This window comes from Varanus komodoensis, unplaced genomic scaffold, assembly GCF_004798865.1.
Source record: "Varanus komodoensis strain SLA01 unplaced genomic scaffold, ASM479886v1 scaffold21, whole genome shotgun sequence".
Classification (NCBI taxonomy): domain Eukaryota; kingdom Metazoa; phylum Chordata; class Lepidosauria; order Squamata; family Varanidae; genus Varanus; species Varanus komodoensis.
The window spans coordinates 7,710,378-7,726,191 of record NW_025335589.1 but is presented as its reverse complement, the minus strand read 5'-3'; the positions used below and the strand labels follow the sequence as shown (position 1 = coordinate 7,726,191).

At 40.2% G+C, this 15,814-nt stretch overlaps 1 protein-coding gene across 1 annotated transcript in view; it reads left to right on the top strand.

Moving 5' to 3' along the window:
- Positions 1-14,823, top strand: part of IQCM (IQ motif containing M) — a 55,623-nt gene extending 40,800 nt beyond the window's left edge. The window contains exon 5 of the mRNA XM_044430671.1: positions 14,699-14,823. Coding sequence (XP_044286606.1) covers positions 14,699-14,823 — 125 coding nt within the window. The remainder of the gene's footprint in view (positions 1-14,698) is intronic.
- The last annotated feature ends 991 nt before the right edge of the window (positions 14,824-15,814 follow it).

Sequence of the window (15,814 nt, the reverse complement as noted above, 5' to 3'; positions counted from 1 at the left end):
GGATATGTTTACAAATTTGACTGCTAAGATATACCATCATATTTGCATCTAACAGGATAGGATGTTTCTAGTTATAAAGCTGTTGAATGCAACATTTTCATTTTGAGATCTGTAGATGTTCTTGTCATTAAAAACTATCACATTATGCACAAGCTGAGAAAAATGAAAGTATTTGTGAGTACCATGGAAATCAATGAGACATAACTCTACCATTAACTGCTTAAGCCCCATTGATTTAAATAGAATTTAGGTCTGCTTAATTTCCTTTGGCTTGCATATTAGGCATATGAGCCACTGAAAGTTTTGTGTGCTTTGCAGTGCATAGTTAAATATTCAAGTAACTTTTATTCATTTGAATATGAAGCAGCCATGTTTAAACATTTCTGAGCTGTGTTGCTTATATTACAAGCGTATACATGCCAGACCTAAATCACAAAATGGGAATTTCACTCTTTTAGGGGCACCATGTGGAATGCAGAGCAGATGAGGGCAGTTCTAGGTGACAAAATAGATCTCAAACTTGCCGATGATGTCTGTCCCTGATATAACCTATGGTAAAAGATGTCTTCTGCTTTCTTTTTTAGCCACTACATACATATAGAAAATAGTCTTGATCAACCTTCTCCAAGCTGGGATCCTCAAGATTTTTTTACTTCAACTCCTGCCAGCCCTAGTTGGCACATTCAGGAATTCTGGGAGATGTGGTCATTGATTTGAGTGTTCCAGAAAAAGTTAAACTGGAAAATTTTCCAATCCAAATTAGGTTAATCTGCATAGGGTCCTTTGCACAAGAAAATGTTCTGTTTATATATCAATTTCCTTACCACCATCATTGCCCATTTGTAAAAATCCAAGAATAAATTTTAACAATCCAACCCAGCATAACATTGTACTACATAAATACTAGCAAAATAAAACAGGAAACTAACCACAGAAGGTAAAACAGGTGATAATTAAGGAGCTAAAACCACACCCAATGTTAAAGGAATTGAAATAACAAGGCCTTAAAGATAAAGGTTTCCCCATGACATTAAAGTCCAGTCATGTCTGACTCTTGAGGGAGGTGCTCATCTCCATTTCCTAGCTGAGGGAGCCAGTGTTTGTCCGCAGACAGTTTCTGTGGTCATGCGGCCAGCATGACTAAACACCAAGGTGCATGGAATGCTGTTTCCTTCCCACCAAAGTGGTATCTAGTTATCTACTTGCATTTATATGCTTTCGAACTGCAAGGCTGGCAGGAGTTGGGACAAAGCACAGGAGTTCACCTCAATATGCGGATTCGAACCGTCGACCTTTTGATCAACCAGCCCAGCATCTCAGCAGTTTAAACCGCTGTGCCACCTGCAGTCCCTAACAAGGCCTTAGAAGGTTCCAAATAGCAAAAGTATGCTCACCTGCACTAAAAGGGCAGTAATATGGGCATCAGGAAAGTTTCCCTAGGAAGAACATTCCACAGTTATGGGGCCACCACCAAAAACTCTTGAGTTCCAAATTGAGGACTCGCTCAGAGAAAGGAGAATGCAAAGGAAGGTTGTGCAAGTAACAATTTGTTGCCTTTTCATGACCCACAACATGAGTAACTGAGGTGGCTACTTCACTCTGTTCAATGGTAGGGCTGGTCCTGACTGATTAGAGACATTGTTCTGGCCCACTTGCATTAGCTGCCTGCAAGCTTCTAGGCTGAATTCAAGCTGCTGATTTCAACCTACACAGCCTTATTTATTTATTTAGAAGGCTTCTATGCCGCCCCATTTGCCGAAGCCTCAGGACGGCTCACAATAATAAATAAACAAGGACAGAATAAAACAATATAATATGAGTTGACCTGGCCCGAACAATAAAATAAATAAATAATATTAACACTTAAAATAGCGTTTGAAAAACAAATAACGACGGTGCCAGGCAGACCTCTCTGGGGAGCGCATTCCATAGATTGGGTGCCACCGCTGAGAAAGCCCTCCTCCTAGTACCTACCCTCCTAATATCCTTCATGGAGGGTTCCCAGAGAAGGGCCTCTCCCATTGATCTCAAGGGGCGGGCAGGCTGGCATATATGGACGTAAGCGCTCCTTCAGGTAACCAGGACCCAAGCCATTAAGGGCTTTATAGGTCATAACCAACACCTTGAATTGGGCCCAGACTTCAATGGGGAGCCAGTGAAGCTGACGGAGAACTGGAGTCATGTGAACATAACGCCCAGTCCCCGTCAACAGCCTGGCAGCTCTATTTTGAACCAATTGAAGTATCTGGACCGTCTTCAAGGGCAGCCCCACGTAGAGCGCGTTACAGAAGTTAAGTCGGGAAGTCAACAATGCGTGTGTCACTGTCACCAGGCAGTCGTTCTCCAGGTAGGGATGCAGCTGATGGATCGGTCAAAGTTGAAAGAAAGCGCTCCTCGCCACTGCTGTCACCTGAGCTTCCAGTGAAAGCTCTGGGTCAAGGAGCACTCCCAAGCTGTGGACCTTGTCCCTAAGAGGGAGTACAACCCCATTCAGGACTAGGTTCAGGTCCCCTTCCCTGAAGCCCAGTCCGCCAACCAACAGGACCTCCATCTTGTCTGGATTGAGCTTCAGTTTATTGGCCCTCATCCAGCCCATTACCTCGGCCAGGCACCGGTTCAGCACAGCCACTGCCTCACCTGGATTGGTAGAAAACGAGAGGTAGAGCTGGGTATCATCAGCAGCCCACACCTCCTGATGATCTCCCCCAGCGGTTTCATGTAGATGTTAAATAGCAAGGGGGACAAAATGGACCCCTCCGGAACTCCATGGCATAGCTGCCATGGCGCAGAGCCATAGTCCCCCAGCATCACCTTCTGGAATCTGCCATTCAGATAGGTGTGGAACCACTGCAAAGCAGTGCCTCTGACCCCCAATCCCGCTAGCCTATCCAGAAAGATACCATGGTCAATGGTATTGAAAGCCACTGAGAGGTCCAGGAGAACCAACAGGGACGCACTCCCCCTGTCTTTCTCCCTGCACAGATCATCGTACAGGGCGACCAAGGCAGATTCAGTACTGTACCTAGGTCTGAAGCCGGACTGAAATGGGTCCAGATAATCAGTTTCCTCCAAGAGTGCTTGGAGTTGTCCCGCCACCACCCGCTCCAACAGCTTGCCCAGAAATGGGATGTTGGCCACTGCTCTATAATTAGTGGCCATCTCTGGATTCAGTGACGCCTTCTTCAGGACCGGTCGGACTACTGCCTCCTTTAAAGGGGCAGGTACCCGGCCCTCCCTCAGAGAGGCGTTAACCACTTCCAAGAACCAGATCCCTATCCTGTGCTTGGCGTTGTTAATTAGCCAAGATGGGCAAGGGTCCAATGGGCAGGTGGTGGAACGTACTCGTCCAAGCACCTTGTCCACATCATCAGGCTGCAGTAACTGAAATTCATCCATCAATTTTGGACCAGACGGCGACATTGGTATCTCCCCAGAAGCCTCTGAATCACTAGTGGAGTCCAGCTCGTGACGAATCTGAGCGATTTTTTCCCTGAAATGCTTGGCAAAGTCGTCACAGCGGGCCTTCGAGGGTGGAACCGGATCTTTCTTAGGGCCGGGACGAACCAGCCCTTGTACCACCTGAAACAGCTCTACCAGACGGCATTGTGAGGAGGCAATGGAAAGGGAGAAGAGGGACCACAATGCCTATTGGAGTATCTGAATGCCAACTCCGATGGTGGCCCGAGGGTGGCAACAAGGGGGAGAACTTCCTTGGTGGTGGTCCCTCCACTTCAGTTTGCCTGGTACCAAATTTGTCATCCTTTTGGCACCAGGTTAAGATGGCCCTTTATGCTGAGGCTTTTAAAACCTTACTTGGACCCACAGGGATCAACCATCCCAGGTGCCTTTGCAGAGTCATTCTTTGTTGCTGTTTGTTTTTAGCTTTTTAAAACCTTTTAATGTTTTCTCTTTTAATGATCTTTTATTGTATTTTACTATCAATTGTTTTAGACTGCCCAGAGAGTTTCAGATAAGGGGCAGTATAGAAATGAAATTAATGATGATGATGATTGTATCTAGTTGCAATGACTGAATTCATGAACATATGGTAGAACGCTGCTTTGTATGGCTTTAGAAATTCAAATATATTGCATAACTAATGAGGCCTTGAGTCAGTAACTGATGCCTAAATAAAGAATTTTACACTAACATCTTTTTTTAATGTTGGAAACTTAATGATAAAATCTGCAATATGGTATGGTATTTGTTCTGCACGGGTTGAATGGAAAATGTGATCTTATTATACCAGCTGAATTATATTGCACTTTAAAAGGTGAGTTGTAAAAAATAGGAACAGAAGACCTTTTTCAGTAAGATGTATGTGTGCAGAAATAGATACCCAAGTTCCAGTCACTCTGGTTTTAAGATTATATTTGATACGAAAGTTCTGTTGAAGAAATTTTAAAAAGATGTGGCTAATTCCAATGACTATTATGAGTTACATTTACAAGGGATTTTTCCTGGGTGAAAACAAACAAAGCAGAACAGAACACAATTCAAAGATGCTGTGTGGTAACCTTATGAATGGATTTATTCTTGTTATTTTAATGCCCAGTTTGGCCAAGGCAATCTGGCCCTCTTTTCTTTCCTTCAGAATGATGGAATGCAGTTGTAAAAGATGGGAACTGGAAAAAGGGAGTTTTAAAGCTAGGCCAAATCTATAAGAAATCTGGATTTAAAAAAAAACAAAAAACCTCCTTCTGAGATTTCAGTTCTTTGGGTTGGAACTATCTTGCAAAAATAGCCCTGTGATTTTTTTTTCTATCACCACCACTTGTGTTTGCCCAAGGGGATTTAATTTTATGTTGAACCTGCCCAGTAGCGCTGTCTTGTCACTCAGGGCACTGCTCATTGGGTCCGCAATGTCACTGCTACACCCACTGTTCACTCTCTTCCCCTAGCTGGGCCAGGAGCTCCTGGATTTGTATAAATCCAGACACAGTGGACAGAGTTGATGGCAAAGTGATGTAGTGGAAGTCTGTGAGGAAGGAGGATCTAAAATCATGACACAGGATTTACTCGAAATGGGGCTAATCATGGCAAAAAAGGCAGGACTTACAGGAGGAAAACAAGGCATGGCGTTTGTCCATGTGTGTTCTTGGAGGCTTGCTCCCCAAAGAGGACAGACCACCATATCTGTGGGGCTTTCCATGTGAAGCAGAATGCTGATAAATCCATGTGCCAGCTCAGGTGGAATCCCCATGGATACAGAAGGCTTCCTGTGGCAGACAGTCACCCACCCTCCCAAGGACAAAGTGTAAAGTGTGATGCAGGAGAGGGGCAGTGGAAGGTCAGTCGGTCAGTTTATTGCATTTAGCCATAGGCCATTACAAGTTAACAAGTGGAAGGCAGGAGCACCTTTTCTTCTCAGACATTAGAAAATCCAGAAAATCAGGACCTCTTTCCCATCTCTTTTTTATGGGCAGCCACCTGCCGAGTGTTGAGGGTGACAGGAATGGTGAGGGAGGTGGAGTTAATGTGCTCATTCTCACTCTTCTTCCTCCTGTAGACAGTTTACATGTCAGGAGAAAGCCTAAAAGAGCAAAGCTGGAGAATTCTGCAGTCCACTTCAGGCAAACCGGCTTTGCCAGACTGGTGCTCCAACTTTCCAAGGGGCTGTGCTCATTCTTACTTATCTTTAATTCCATTATGGAAGGGGGATTTCCCGCTAGACCAGGGGTGCAGAATCTTGCAGCTCCCGTGGCCACATGTAATGTTGGTTTGGGTGTCAGATGATCCTAACATGCCTTGCTCTTTCCTCGCTACAAACCATAGTGGGGAAAGAGTGACCTATACTGAAATCTCGGGGAGGGTGTGGATAGTACAAGAAGGGGGGAATTGATGGGAGAGTGGGATTTGGTGGTGGCAGATAGTCAAGGCAACCTTGGTGTGGGGCTGTAGTCAAGGCCTTGTGGGGCTGCCCGCAGGCACTGCTGCTGAATCTGCTTGGCAGCACAACCAAATCACAATGTGGTTTAGGAAAGAATAGGTAGCAGAGGCCATGATGACTGAGTTCCCCTCCTAAAGGTCTCATACTTGGCTCAAGTTGTCTGAATGTTACTCTTCCCACAAGCTTTCTAGTATTTGGGAAAGGCCATCACTCAGGGTCCAAATCCACAGTTTGCATAGATAAAGTCCCATTCTCAGTCTCTGGCATCCCAGGCAAAAAATTCTGCATGAGACCCAAGAGGTCTGCTCGGAGTAATCTGTATTGGGCAATGTTAGAAGGATAGATAGCCTGATTTATTTCTAGCATTCTGTACGAGTGAACCTGTTTTCTGGTATGTGCCCCATAATAATGACAATGCTAATGCATTAATGCCATTTTTATTTTCTTCAGTCAACGTTGACACTTCCTTGATTAAGAGCAGTTCTGACTGAAACTTTATGGGAATGATTTAAATCCCTGAAAGGAGAACGTAATCTTCACTTTGTCAGTGCATGTAACCAGAGAGACTCATTAGCTAAAAGTTTGTGTTAATGGATATGTACTGAAAATATTGCAGTGGCTTGTTTCTGTTACTACAAGGCAGACCAAAAGGAGCATGAAATTCCTATCAATGCTATCATATAAATACTAATTCTGATGCACTTTACATTCATATGATGGCAGGGTGCTGTTTGTGCAGGGCAGAGACAATTGAGATCAGTCATCCACTGCTTTGTATCACCAGCTGAGTGGCCTTGATAATAATGCAGTTGCGGATTATTGTTCTTTTTTAAAGTGCTAATATTAGCACAAAATGTAATCATAATTATTTCAAATACTAATTGCATACTCTCTTTGTTGGCAATTGAAAATTATCTTGCAACAGGCTTTATATAGGTTTGGATAAAGCCTCTTAATAAATGGTTTGGGAGGGCAAGTGGTCTTTCCATGTTCTTCTGGTACACTAGGTTATGATGCTCACCACCCCTCTGAGTTTTCACTGATCCTGGGAAGAATGCTGATACCATCCTGTGGCCAGCCTGAGCTGCAAAGCTGCCAGAGCTCTAGGACTAGAAAGAGACCTTTGGCTAGCTACTTTGCACGTCATGGAGGTAGCAGAAGGTATGAATGGATGAAGCTACCTATTTTGCTGTCTATGCTTTTCATTTTTTTAAACACTAATTTGTTCTGACATACTTGCATGGTTTGTGACTTTTTTGTTTATTCATGTTTACTTGCAATTTTCCTAATGCACACATTTTTGCAACCACTTTCTTCTAATATATGCTTATCTGTATGCAATTTCCCCTTATATGTGCATTTTAATACACTTTTCCCTGAGGTACATTTTTGACTGAAGAACTGCACTGTAACATTTGGAAAAAGTGTAAAAACAAAGGATAATTGCATTCTGGTTTTCATGTTAGGTCTGAAAGTGCAAATTAGGTTCATTTCTAGTAAAATGGAAACCAAAGAAATGTTACCCCCAACCCTACTACTGGCACCATGCTAACATAGGGTGGAACTGATACTCAAGTATTTGGCAGGGACAAACTATTTTACATAGTAAAAATGGTCTCTTGAAATTAGTCATGCATGCTGTTTAATTTGCTGTTCTTTCTATTGGACTGCATCAGAATCTTGGCAACCAAAATAAATCAGAAGGACTCAGCACAGGCAGATAGTTAAAAACTGATTCTGAACCTAGTTTCAGATTTTTTTCTTCTAAATAGCTGCTTGTGCACAGAGTCAGATATACCAGTTCAGTGCTTTAAACACACGCAAACTATTGTCAACAATGCTTAGTGTTTCTAACAGGAAACAATATAGAAATGTGGTACTTACATACAGGAAATATAACAATACAAAACGTGCATATGTATTTGTGTGTATGCATTCTGAGAAATTTTTCTTAAATCTCACCCCTTTCCACCATTTTGGTGCAGTTTCTTTTTGACATACCCAGCAACATATGGTTAAAAATAAATACATTGAAAAGTTCAGCACAGTGCTAATATTTGTAAGATGCTTAGGCATAGGAATTGCAGTTGCACAAAAATATTATTTTCCAAATATTTACTTATTCTGCACAAATGTCATCTCACTTCTTGATAGTTATCTTACATCTCAGCTGTCTAAAGAATGAGTCTTTGCATTCTTTTTCCTTTTGCTAATGCATTTTAAATGCTCTGTTGAATCCACATTTAGTGTGAATTCCCTTGTAAAGGTCCAATTAGGATTAATAGATTTTTAGCATTATTCCTTGATACATATTCAAGAGGATTCTCTCTTCTGTCATATGAAATAGCTGGTTTTGCAGCTTAAGGATTAATTAACAATTCCTATATGAATGTGTGAGAATGTGTTTTAAAACCTCCCAACTTGAAATCTGTACATTTGTTCCACTGCTATTCTTAAAGAAGGAATTTGTTTATGTATGTATTGATTATATAAGATGATAAAGTTAAGATGCTAATTATGTGGCATAAGCTTCCTTGGAGACATGTGGTAAGTTGCAAACTTTTCAAAAAAAATAAAAGTTAGGTTTCTGTAGCACAGTATGGAAATCCAGATATACATGAATCTCATTTCTTTCAATCCCCTGAACTGTGGATGGCCCAAGAGAAGGGAAGCAAAGGGCAGTCCTGATAGGGGGCCATGCCTACCTTATTTGAGGGGAGACTCAAACTGTTTGGCTGTGCTTGCCTTGAGATCTTGATCAACAGGAGGAATGCACTGGTTGGCATTTAAAACAAAGCAGCCAAGTCCCAGGAGAAGTTTCAGGGCATCTAGAAGCTGTGAGGGGTCGGTTTGCCCAACCCACAGTGAAAGCAGCTAGCAGTTTCAGTGGCCACTGAGAAAAGAGGCTCCTGGGCAGTGGGGAGACAGGTCATGGGGTTATGGGCTGCAAGGTTGTTTGCCTTAGGGAAGCAGGTTTCTCTCCTCCCCATTTCCAGGAAAGGTCTGCAGGGATCGGGGTTAGAGCCTCTGTGCATACTGACGGACTCTGCAGTAGTGGAAAACTAGATAAAAGCCATGGCAAGAGGTGTTGCCAAAGGGAAATTCAAACATAGATTCGGAATGCTGAAAGACAATAGGAGAACATACTATCTGACCAGAAGCAAAGAAAGAGAAGGTGGAAACGATATGCTGAAGCACTGTACTGAAGAGATAAGAAGATGATGGCCCTTTCAAAGAGAAATGCAATGAGAAAAAACCTGCAACATTAGAAAATGATGTGAAACCTGCATTGAAAGCACTTGAAAGGAAAAAAGCACACAGAGTAGGCAGGATACAAATAGTACTATTCCAAGCTGTAGTTCAAGTCCTTACAACTTTGAATCAAATTCTTGGACTTTGAATCAGGTCAAATCCTTACAAGGATACACCAACAAATATTGAAAATAGAACAATGGCCCACAGACTGGAAATGTTCAATATATATTCTAATCCCCAAGAAAAGAGATTCAAAAGAATGTCGCATCTATAGGCCAATTGCATTAACTCCCCATGCAAGCAAGGTGATGCCAAAGATGTTGCTGGAAATACTTTTATCCTATATGGAGTGAGAAAGACCTAACATTCAATCTGGATTCTGAAAAGGTACTTGAGGTCATTCTGCAAATCTATGTTGGCTGCTGGTGCACACCAAAGAATTTCAGAATGTAATGATTTAAAGTATTATGTGTTTCTTTAAATGTTGGTAAGTTTCAGAAGATCAAAGGGGATGAAAAAGTGGAATGAATGAGTGAGGTGATTGGTTGATGACTGAAAGTGTGTGGGCGGAGCTTGGAAGGATGTGTGGAGAGAGAAATAGATACTATCCATCTGCCAGCAATTAACAGTCAGTTGTGGTCAGGCAGCCTTCTCATGAGAATCTCACGTAGCACTGTGAGAAGCATTTAAGAGTCAAAAGGAAAAGGAAGGAAGTAGAAGACTTAGAGGACAACTTGCGACTAGGGAGAGTCAGACCCTAATATGGTAGAGTATTCTAAGGGTGTGAGAGATAGAAGCTGACAGAAACCTGAGTGCAGAAGGGAAAGATTGAACTGAGTGAATGGAATAAAGACTGGTCAAAGTTCATTCAGAAGAGAAAGGTTTTGTAAATAAGGCGTTTTGTGAAGGGAAAGAGTGTGATACCTCAGTCAGGAGTTATTAATATAAACTGTTTTATTTAGTAAGGAAATAAGTTACAGAACATCTTGAAACCAATATGCTTCTTGTACAAATAAAGTTTATTTTGTCATAGGCTGTTTGAATATCATTATCGCATCCTCAGGACCACATAGTCCAATGTAGGAGCCTTAAAGCTTGGCTGCAACAATGTGGGAGAAGTGACTTAATAAGATTGGAATTAAATGCCTGGTTGCAGGGTTACATACCCAGAGAAATAGAGGTATATTTTTCATTGATTATATCATGCAATCATTGACTATAGCTAGGCAGAGAAAACTCCCCCTTCCTAGAAATCAGCATGTCTGCATCCTTGAAATGTAGCTGACACCAACCAGGCACCATTCCAGAGAAAGCTGGTTGACACTTGACAACAGCAGCTCAAACAAAGGGCAATTCACACAGGCCCACCCCATCCTCTGCCTTTTCTATGTAATTGCACCCCCTTCTTCCCCCTCTTCAGAGCATCTTCTTTGGAATGCAAGTGGAAAAGATCATGCCATTGTACTTTTTTGCTTCTATAACCTATTGGAAAATGTTAACTGAACTGTGTTATGTATAGCCCTTTAATGATCAATGTATAAAAGGGTCAACTGAGGACTGTTCAGGTGTGCCATCTGGAGCTATTTGTTGTTAGCCAATTGTTCTCAAGAATAAATCTTCTAAAAAGCAAACCTTCCTCTGTTGTTCATTTTGGGCATACACACACCAGTACATGAACCATTTGGTCAAAAGAAGGAAATATCAAGAAAGTTAAAGGCACACACCTCCAAACAAATTATAGCAGAGTACTTGTGACACAGAAGAAATTTAGTCTATAGACAACATCAAAGGCTTCAATTGTGCAGATCTTGAGAGGCTATGGATGGTCCTGAAAGAAATGGGGAAGCTTCAGTTTCCCATGAAGAATCATAGACAAGAAGCTACTCTTAGGACACAATATGGAGGAACAGAATGGTTTCCTCTAGACAAAGGCATGATACAAGGGTGTATTTTATTTGCCTGTCAGCTCATTCTGTCTGTACAACATATGAAAAAAGCTTGATTAGTATCAGAGGAAGGAGTGAAAATTGGGGGAAGACACATCAATAATTTAAGATGTGCAAAAGATATCACATTACTGGAAGAAAGCAACAATGAATTAAAATAACCTGGTGAAAGTGAAAGAAGTTCAAAAACAGGAGTGCCACTGAACATTAAGAAAAAAAATCATGACTTCAGAAGAATCTCAGGACTTTACTGTCAACAATGAAGACATTGAAATTGTGAAAGATTTTGCACACCTTGTCTAAGTCATCACTTCAAAGGGAGACTGCAGCCAAGAAATTAGAAGACTGAGACTTGAAAAGGCAGAAATGAAGAAACTAGAAAAGATATTGAAATGTAAGGCCATTTCACTAGAGACCAAAGCCACAATCACTCACACTATTGTATTCCTGTGTTACTTTTTCAATATATGAAAAGATATGAATTCTGTCAAATGCATTTTTTGGTCTGTGAATTACTCTGAAAACTTAGAAATGTATGGATTTCATTAGTAAGTTGTGCATGTTCTATCCAGAAAGTGTGAACTGAGTAAATCCTGATCAGAAATGAATTGAAAATAATGTCTTCTACACTCCTACTCATATCCTACAGAGAGCTCGAGCTATTTTCCAATTCATTTGCAAAGCAGTTCAATTTTCAAAGTCTGATTACAAATTGAATCATGTGTGTGTTCATTCATCCTTCGCTAACAAGTCTCATGAACAATTTATTCCAAAGAACTTTAAATACCAAGTAAGAATTTTAACTAATTTTCTCACAAAGTAAATTATTTTTCTCAAACATCAGAACTTGTATTTTTAAGAGAATAGAAGCTTTTGACAGATTTTATCATAGTAATTGCTACTAGAATCCTTTATAGAAAATTAGTTGGTTTCCCACACATACAACCAAAAGAGTTTTTAGTCTGTGGCTTCTTGCAGTTATGTTTTCTGCATGTTTCCCTTTCATTATACCCTCATTCTGATTTCCATTTCCCCTTTTTGGTTCAGGCCGCTTTTTACCTCAACTTTTAAAAAATATTATCTATACTGTGTTGCAGATTTGATCATTATGTGTTGCCCCTAGTGGTAGCCTAGCAAATGTGCCTGGAATTTCAAAATCAGGACACAATGGAGATAGAGACCTCCTTTTAATTTTCACTAATACCTGCTAATTAGAAGCAGATACTCCCAGCATGCTTAGGTTACATTTTTGGATGGTCTCTGATAGAAGTCTCCATTAGAAATATGGTTGGACCCTTTTGAATGCTGTTTCAGCTCATAGATGTCACATCTTGTGAAAATCAATCCTTTGCTATTCAGGTACTGTATGAAGAAAGTTTCTTTTTGTTTTCCCTTAACAGACTACTAATCAATTTCATTAGATGTCCCTGGACATGGACTTTATTCACTGATATTTTTAACATGTCTATATTTCTTCCTTTATCTCTTTGACCTCTATAGCAGAAATTCTTAGCCAAGGAAAGACTCATTGTCACCATATAGCTCTTTTATGTATGCATACAGAAAATATGGTTCTATTATATTCTTGATGAGACATGGTATCCAAATGGCACAGTTTTCCAAAGGTAGCTTCACAAATATTTGTACAGAAATATTATGGTGCTTGCTTTTTTAGTCACATGTTCTTTCTCAATAGTCAAAGACAATAAATATTTTCCTTCCTCAGCTACAGCATAATGGCCAGATTTTTTACTACACTTTCTTTCATCTCAAAGGCTTCTTTGCTGAACAATTCTAGACAGTGCAACCCCCACTGGCATATTTGTGAAATTAGAATTGATTTGTCTCAACTTTCATCACTTTGCAAGTGCCTTTCTTTATGCTGAATTAAATCTCTGTTTTGTGATCCATTCAGCCAGGATGCAGAAATTATTTTGCAATATTTTGTAGTCTGTTTAAGGAGTTATCTTGAACAAATTGGTGTCATCATAGATTTGGTTATTGTTCTTTCCTGACTCCATATAAATTATTTATGATAAATAAAAGAAACCCAGTCTACATCTTTGGGGAACCACCTGCTCACTTCTCAGAATGAAAACATTATTTGGTAAGCACTATGAACATGCTAATTTACACCATCAAGGAATTCTTAAAAAAATGGTTGAGGCAAGATTCTCATTGCAGATGCCATGCTGATTCTTCCTGAGCAAGTCTTGTTCTTCCATTCTGGTGCAGCACTAGCATGATTGTTGACATCCAATACCTGTATCTTCTACATTAGCTTCAGCTCAGACCCCTAACACAATGCAGATTCTTGGAGCAGTAATAAAAAGGGTGCTCAACAGTGCTGAAAAGCCATCCATCTTGACATATCTGGAGACTGAAGTTACTGGAGCAATTTTACTTGGGTGAAGCAAAGTACTGGCTATGCAGCATGAATTCTTGTATATCCACAGTTCACATCAGCTTTTATTCATGAGCTTTGCCATTAGCAAGATGGTACAGAGTTCTTGGATAGCCTGTGTCTGAGCAACTGCAATTTTATATAGCCAGGTCTTCTTTTGCTCAGATTACTCAGATTACTAATTCCACATGAAGGTGAAGGATATTTGGTCTCACAGAAAATGTTTCCTTTTATGATGAATAACCAAGTATAAATTGTTGCAGAATTCTTCCAGCAGTTCCAATTGTGCCTAACCTCCATGTGGGAGATTTTCTGGTTAGTTTGAAGAAAGGACAGCTAAAGCTCCAACTCTGGCCCAGTTACTTTGCAAGGTTTTTCCTCTTAGGCTCAGGTCAGTTTTAATTATAGAGATCTTACTCTCACTGTACCAGCTCACCAGTTCTGTATGTCTGGAGAATCTCTCCTGCCCTCTAGAGGAAGACAAGGTCAACCACTTTGTTGCCTGCCTTTCTGCTGCGTCATTTTCTCTTGTCCTGCATAGTTTGTACCATTTGCTAGGCATTATTAAGCTGTTCACAGTTACTTTTTGATATTGTTGCTGTAACATTTGTACTTTGATCTGTTTTGTACTTAGTTCTTTCTCAAGTGTCCTAAAAAGGTCAAAGGAAAATCAAGGATAGCAACCATAAAATGCATATCTTAACTTGGCTGAGGAAATGAAGACATTTTCATAACTCTCTTGCTCACCCCACTTCCCAGTCATGCACACACTGATATCACTTCCATTTTGAAATGAGTACATCCATAAACTATCCTAAGACTCCTGCCACAGCATTCCGGGGCTTTGAAAATCTCATGGCAAATTGAGATTCAAGACTGTAGTAACATTTTTGCAATAATCAAACCTCATACTTCAAATCAACTTGGTGAATATTTTTGTGAGTGAACCCAAGTTGCATAAACCATCTTTTATTAAAAATGAACATATGTTAATGCATATTAAAATGTGACATGTTATTGATATATATAAGGTTAGCTTTGAGAGGATTCAATTTGTTGTAGTTTCCATAACATAGAAATAATCATATAAATAATCTATCTCTACAGTTGACTTTGTCCTCAATGAGTTCAGGTTAGTGTGCAAATCAATGAGATCATGATTTGCACACTCTTAACAATAAATCTGTTGATTTTATCTTGCAGTGAGTGGACATCCGGCACTGAAAGCAGCTGATATTCGGAGAGCTGGAGCTTTAGTAGCTGCATCAATTCGTGAGAGGAAGAGGAAAGAGTGTGAGGCTGATAACTATTTAGTTGACAGTGACTAATCCTGCGGAACTAAATGGCACTATCAGATTTATCATAATTATACTGCTTTGCAATTTTAGGGTTTCCATATAAAAATCCCCAATATACAGTGGAAAGTGTTCCATGGTTAGAGAACCTGTTGAAAGCAGAACATAAGGAAACATTGTTTTTGAGTCAACCTTGGTCCACAGAATTTATATATGTTTGGAAACAATCATGGTAGGATTTAGAAACCTGCTTTGTAAAACATCCAGGATCATTTGGATCCACAGTAGACACTGTTATTTTGTCTTTGGCTTCCTATATGGTAATGTATGCTATCAAATAAATGTGTCCTTGCTTTGTGCATGAAATGTTACAGTACTATTTCTGCCATTTACTTTCAGCATTGTGTGTGTATGTGTTTTAATTTAAAAAATCACCATCCTTCCAATACATATCCTTATAACACAGTTAGTTCTGTGAATGTCTCTTCAAAAGCAAGCCCCAGTGAGCTTTCATGTGTATAGGATTTCAGTCTAAAGCTGTAAAAAGACAGTGTAAGGTCAGTAAAAAGAAGCCTTTACCTTTCAATAGTCAGTTTTCTATAAATAAATTGGCACTTGATCCTCATCAAAGAGCAAGAAATATTGGATATGCTCTCTGAATGTCCACTGTAGTATTTTGAGCCAACTACCTGATGGAAGTCATCACTTATATGTAAATGAACTGTCAATGGTTTGCCACTGTTGGCAATCACTGGACTGTGAAGGGTATGTCTTAATAAGAACCAAAGCTCTTCACAGACTTTGATTTACTGGAAATAAAATAGAAAAGTCCTCTGGGATTACGAAGGACACTTGTTTCAGATAAAATGTCTAGACAGTAGCAATATATCTGGGGCTTTTATTATAGCAAAACTGCAAATTAGAATGGAGCATGGAGAAAGTTCCTGTGACCTGACTGAGTTCAAAAACACTGTTTCTGACTGATCTTTTTCACCACTTAAATTCATATTAAGTTCACAAGCAA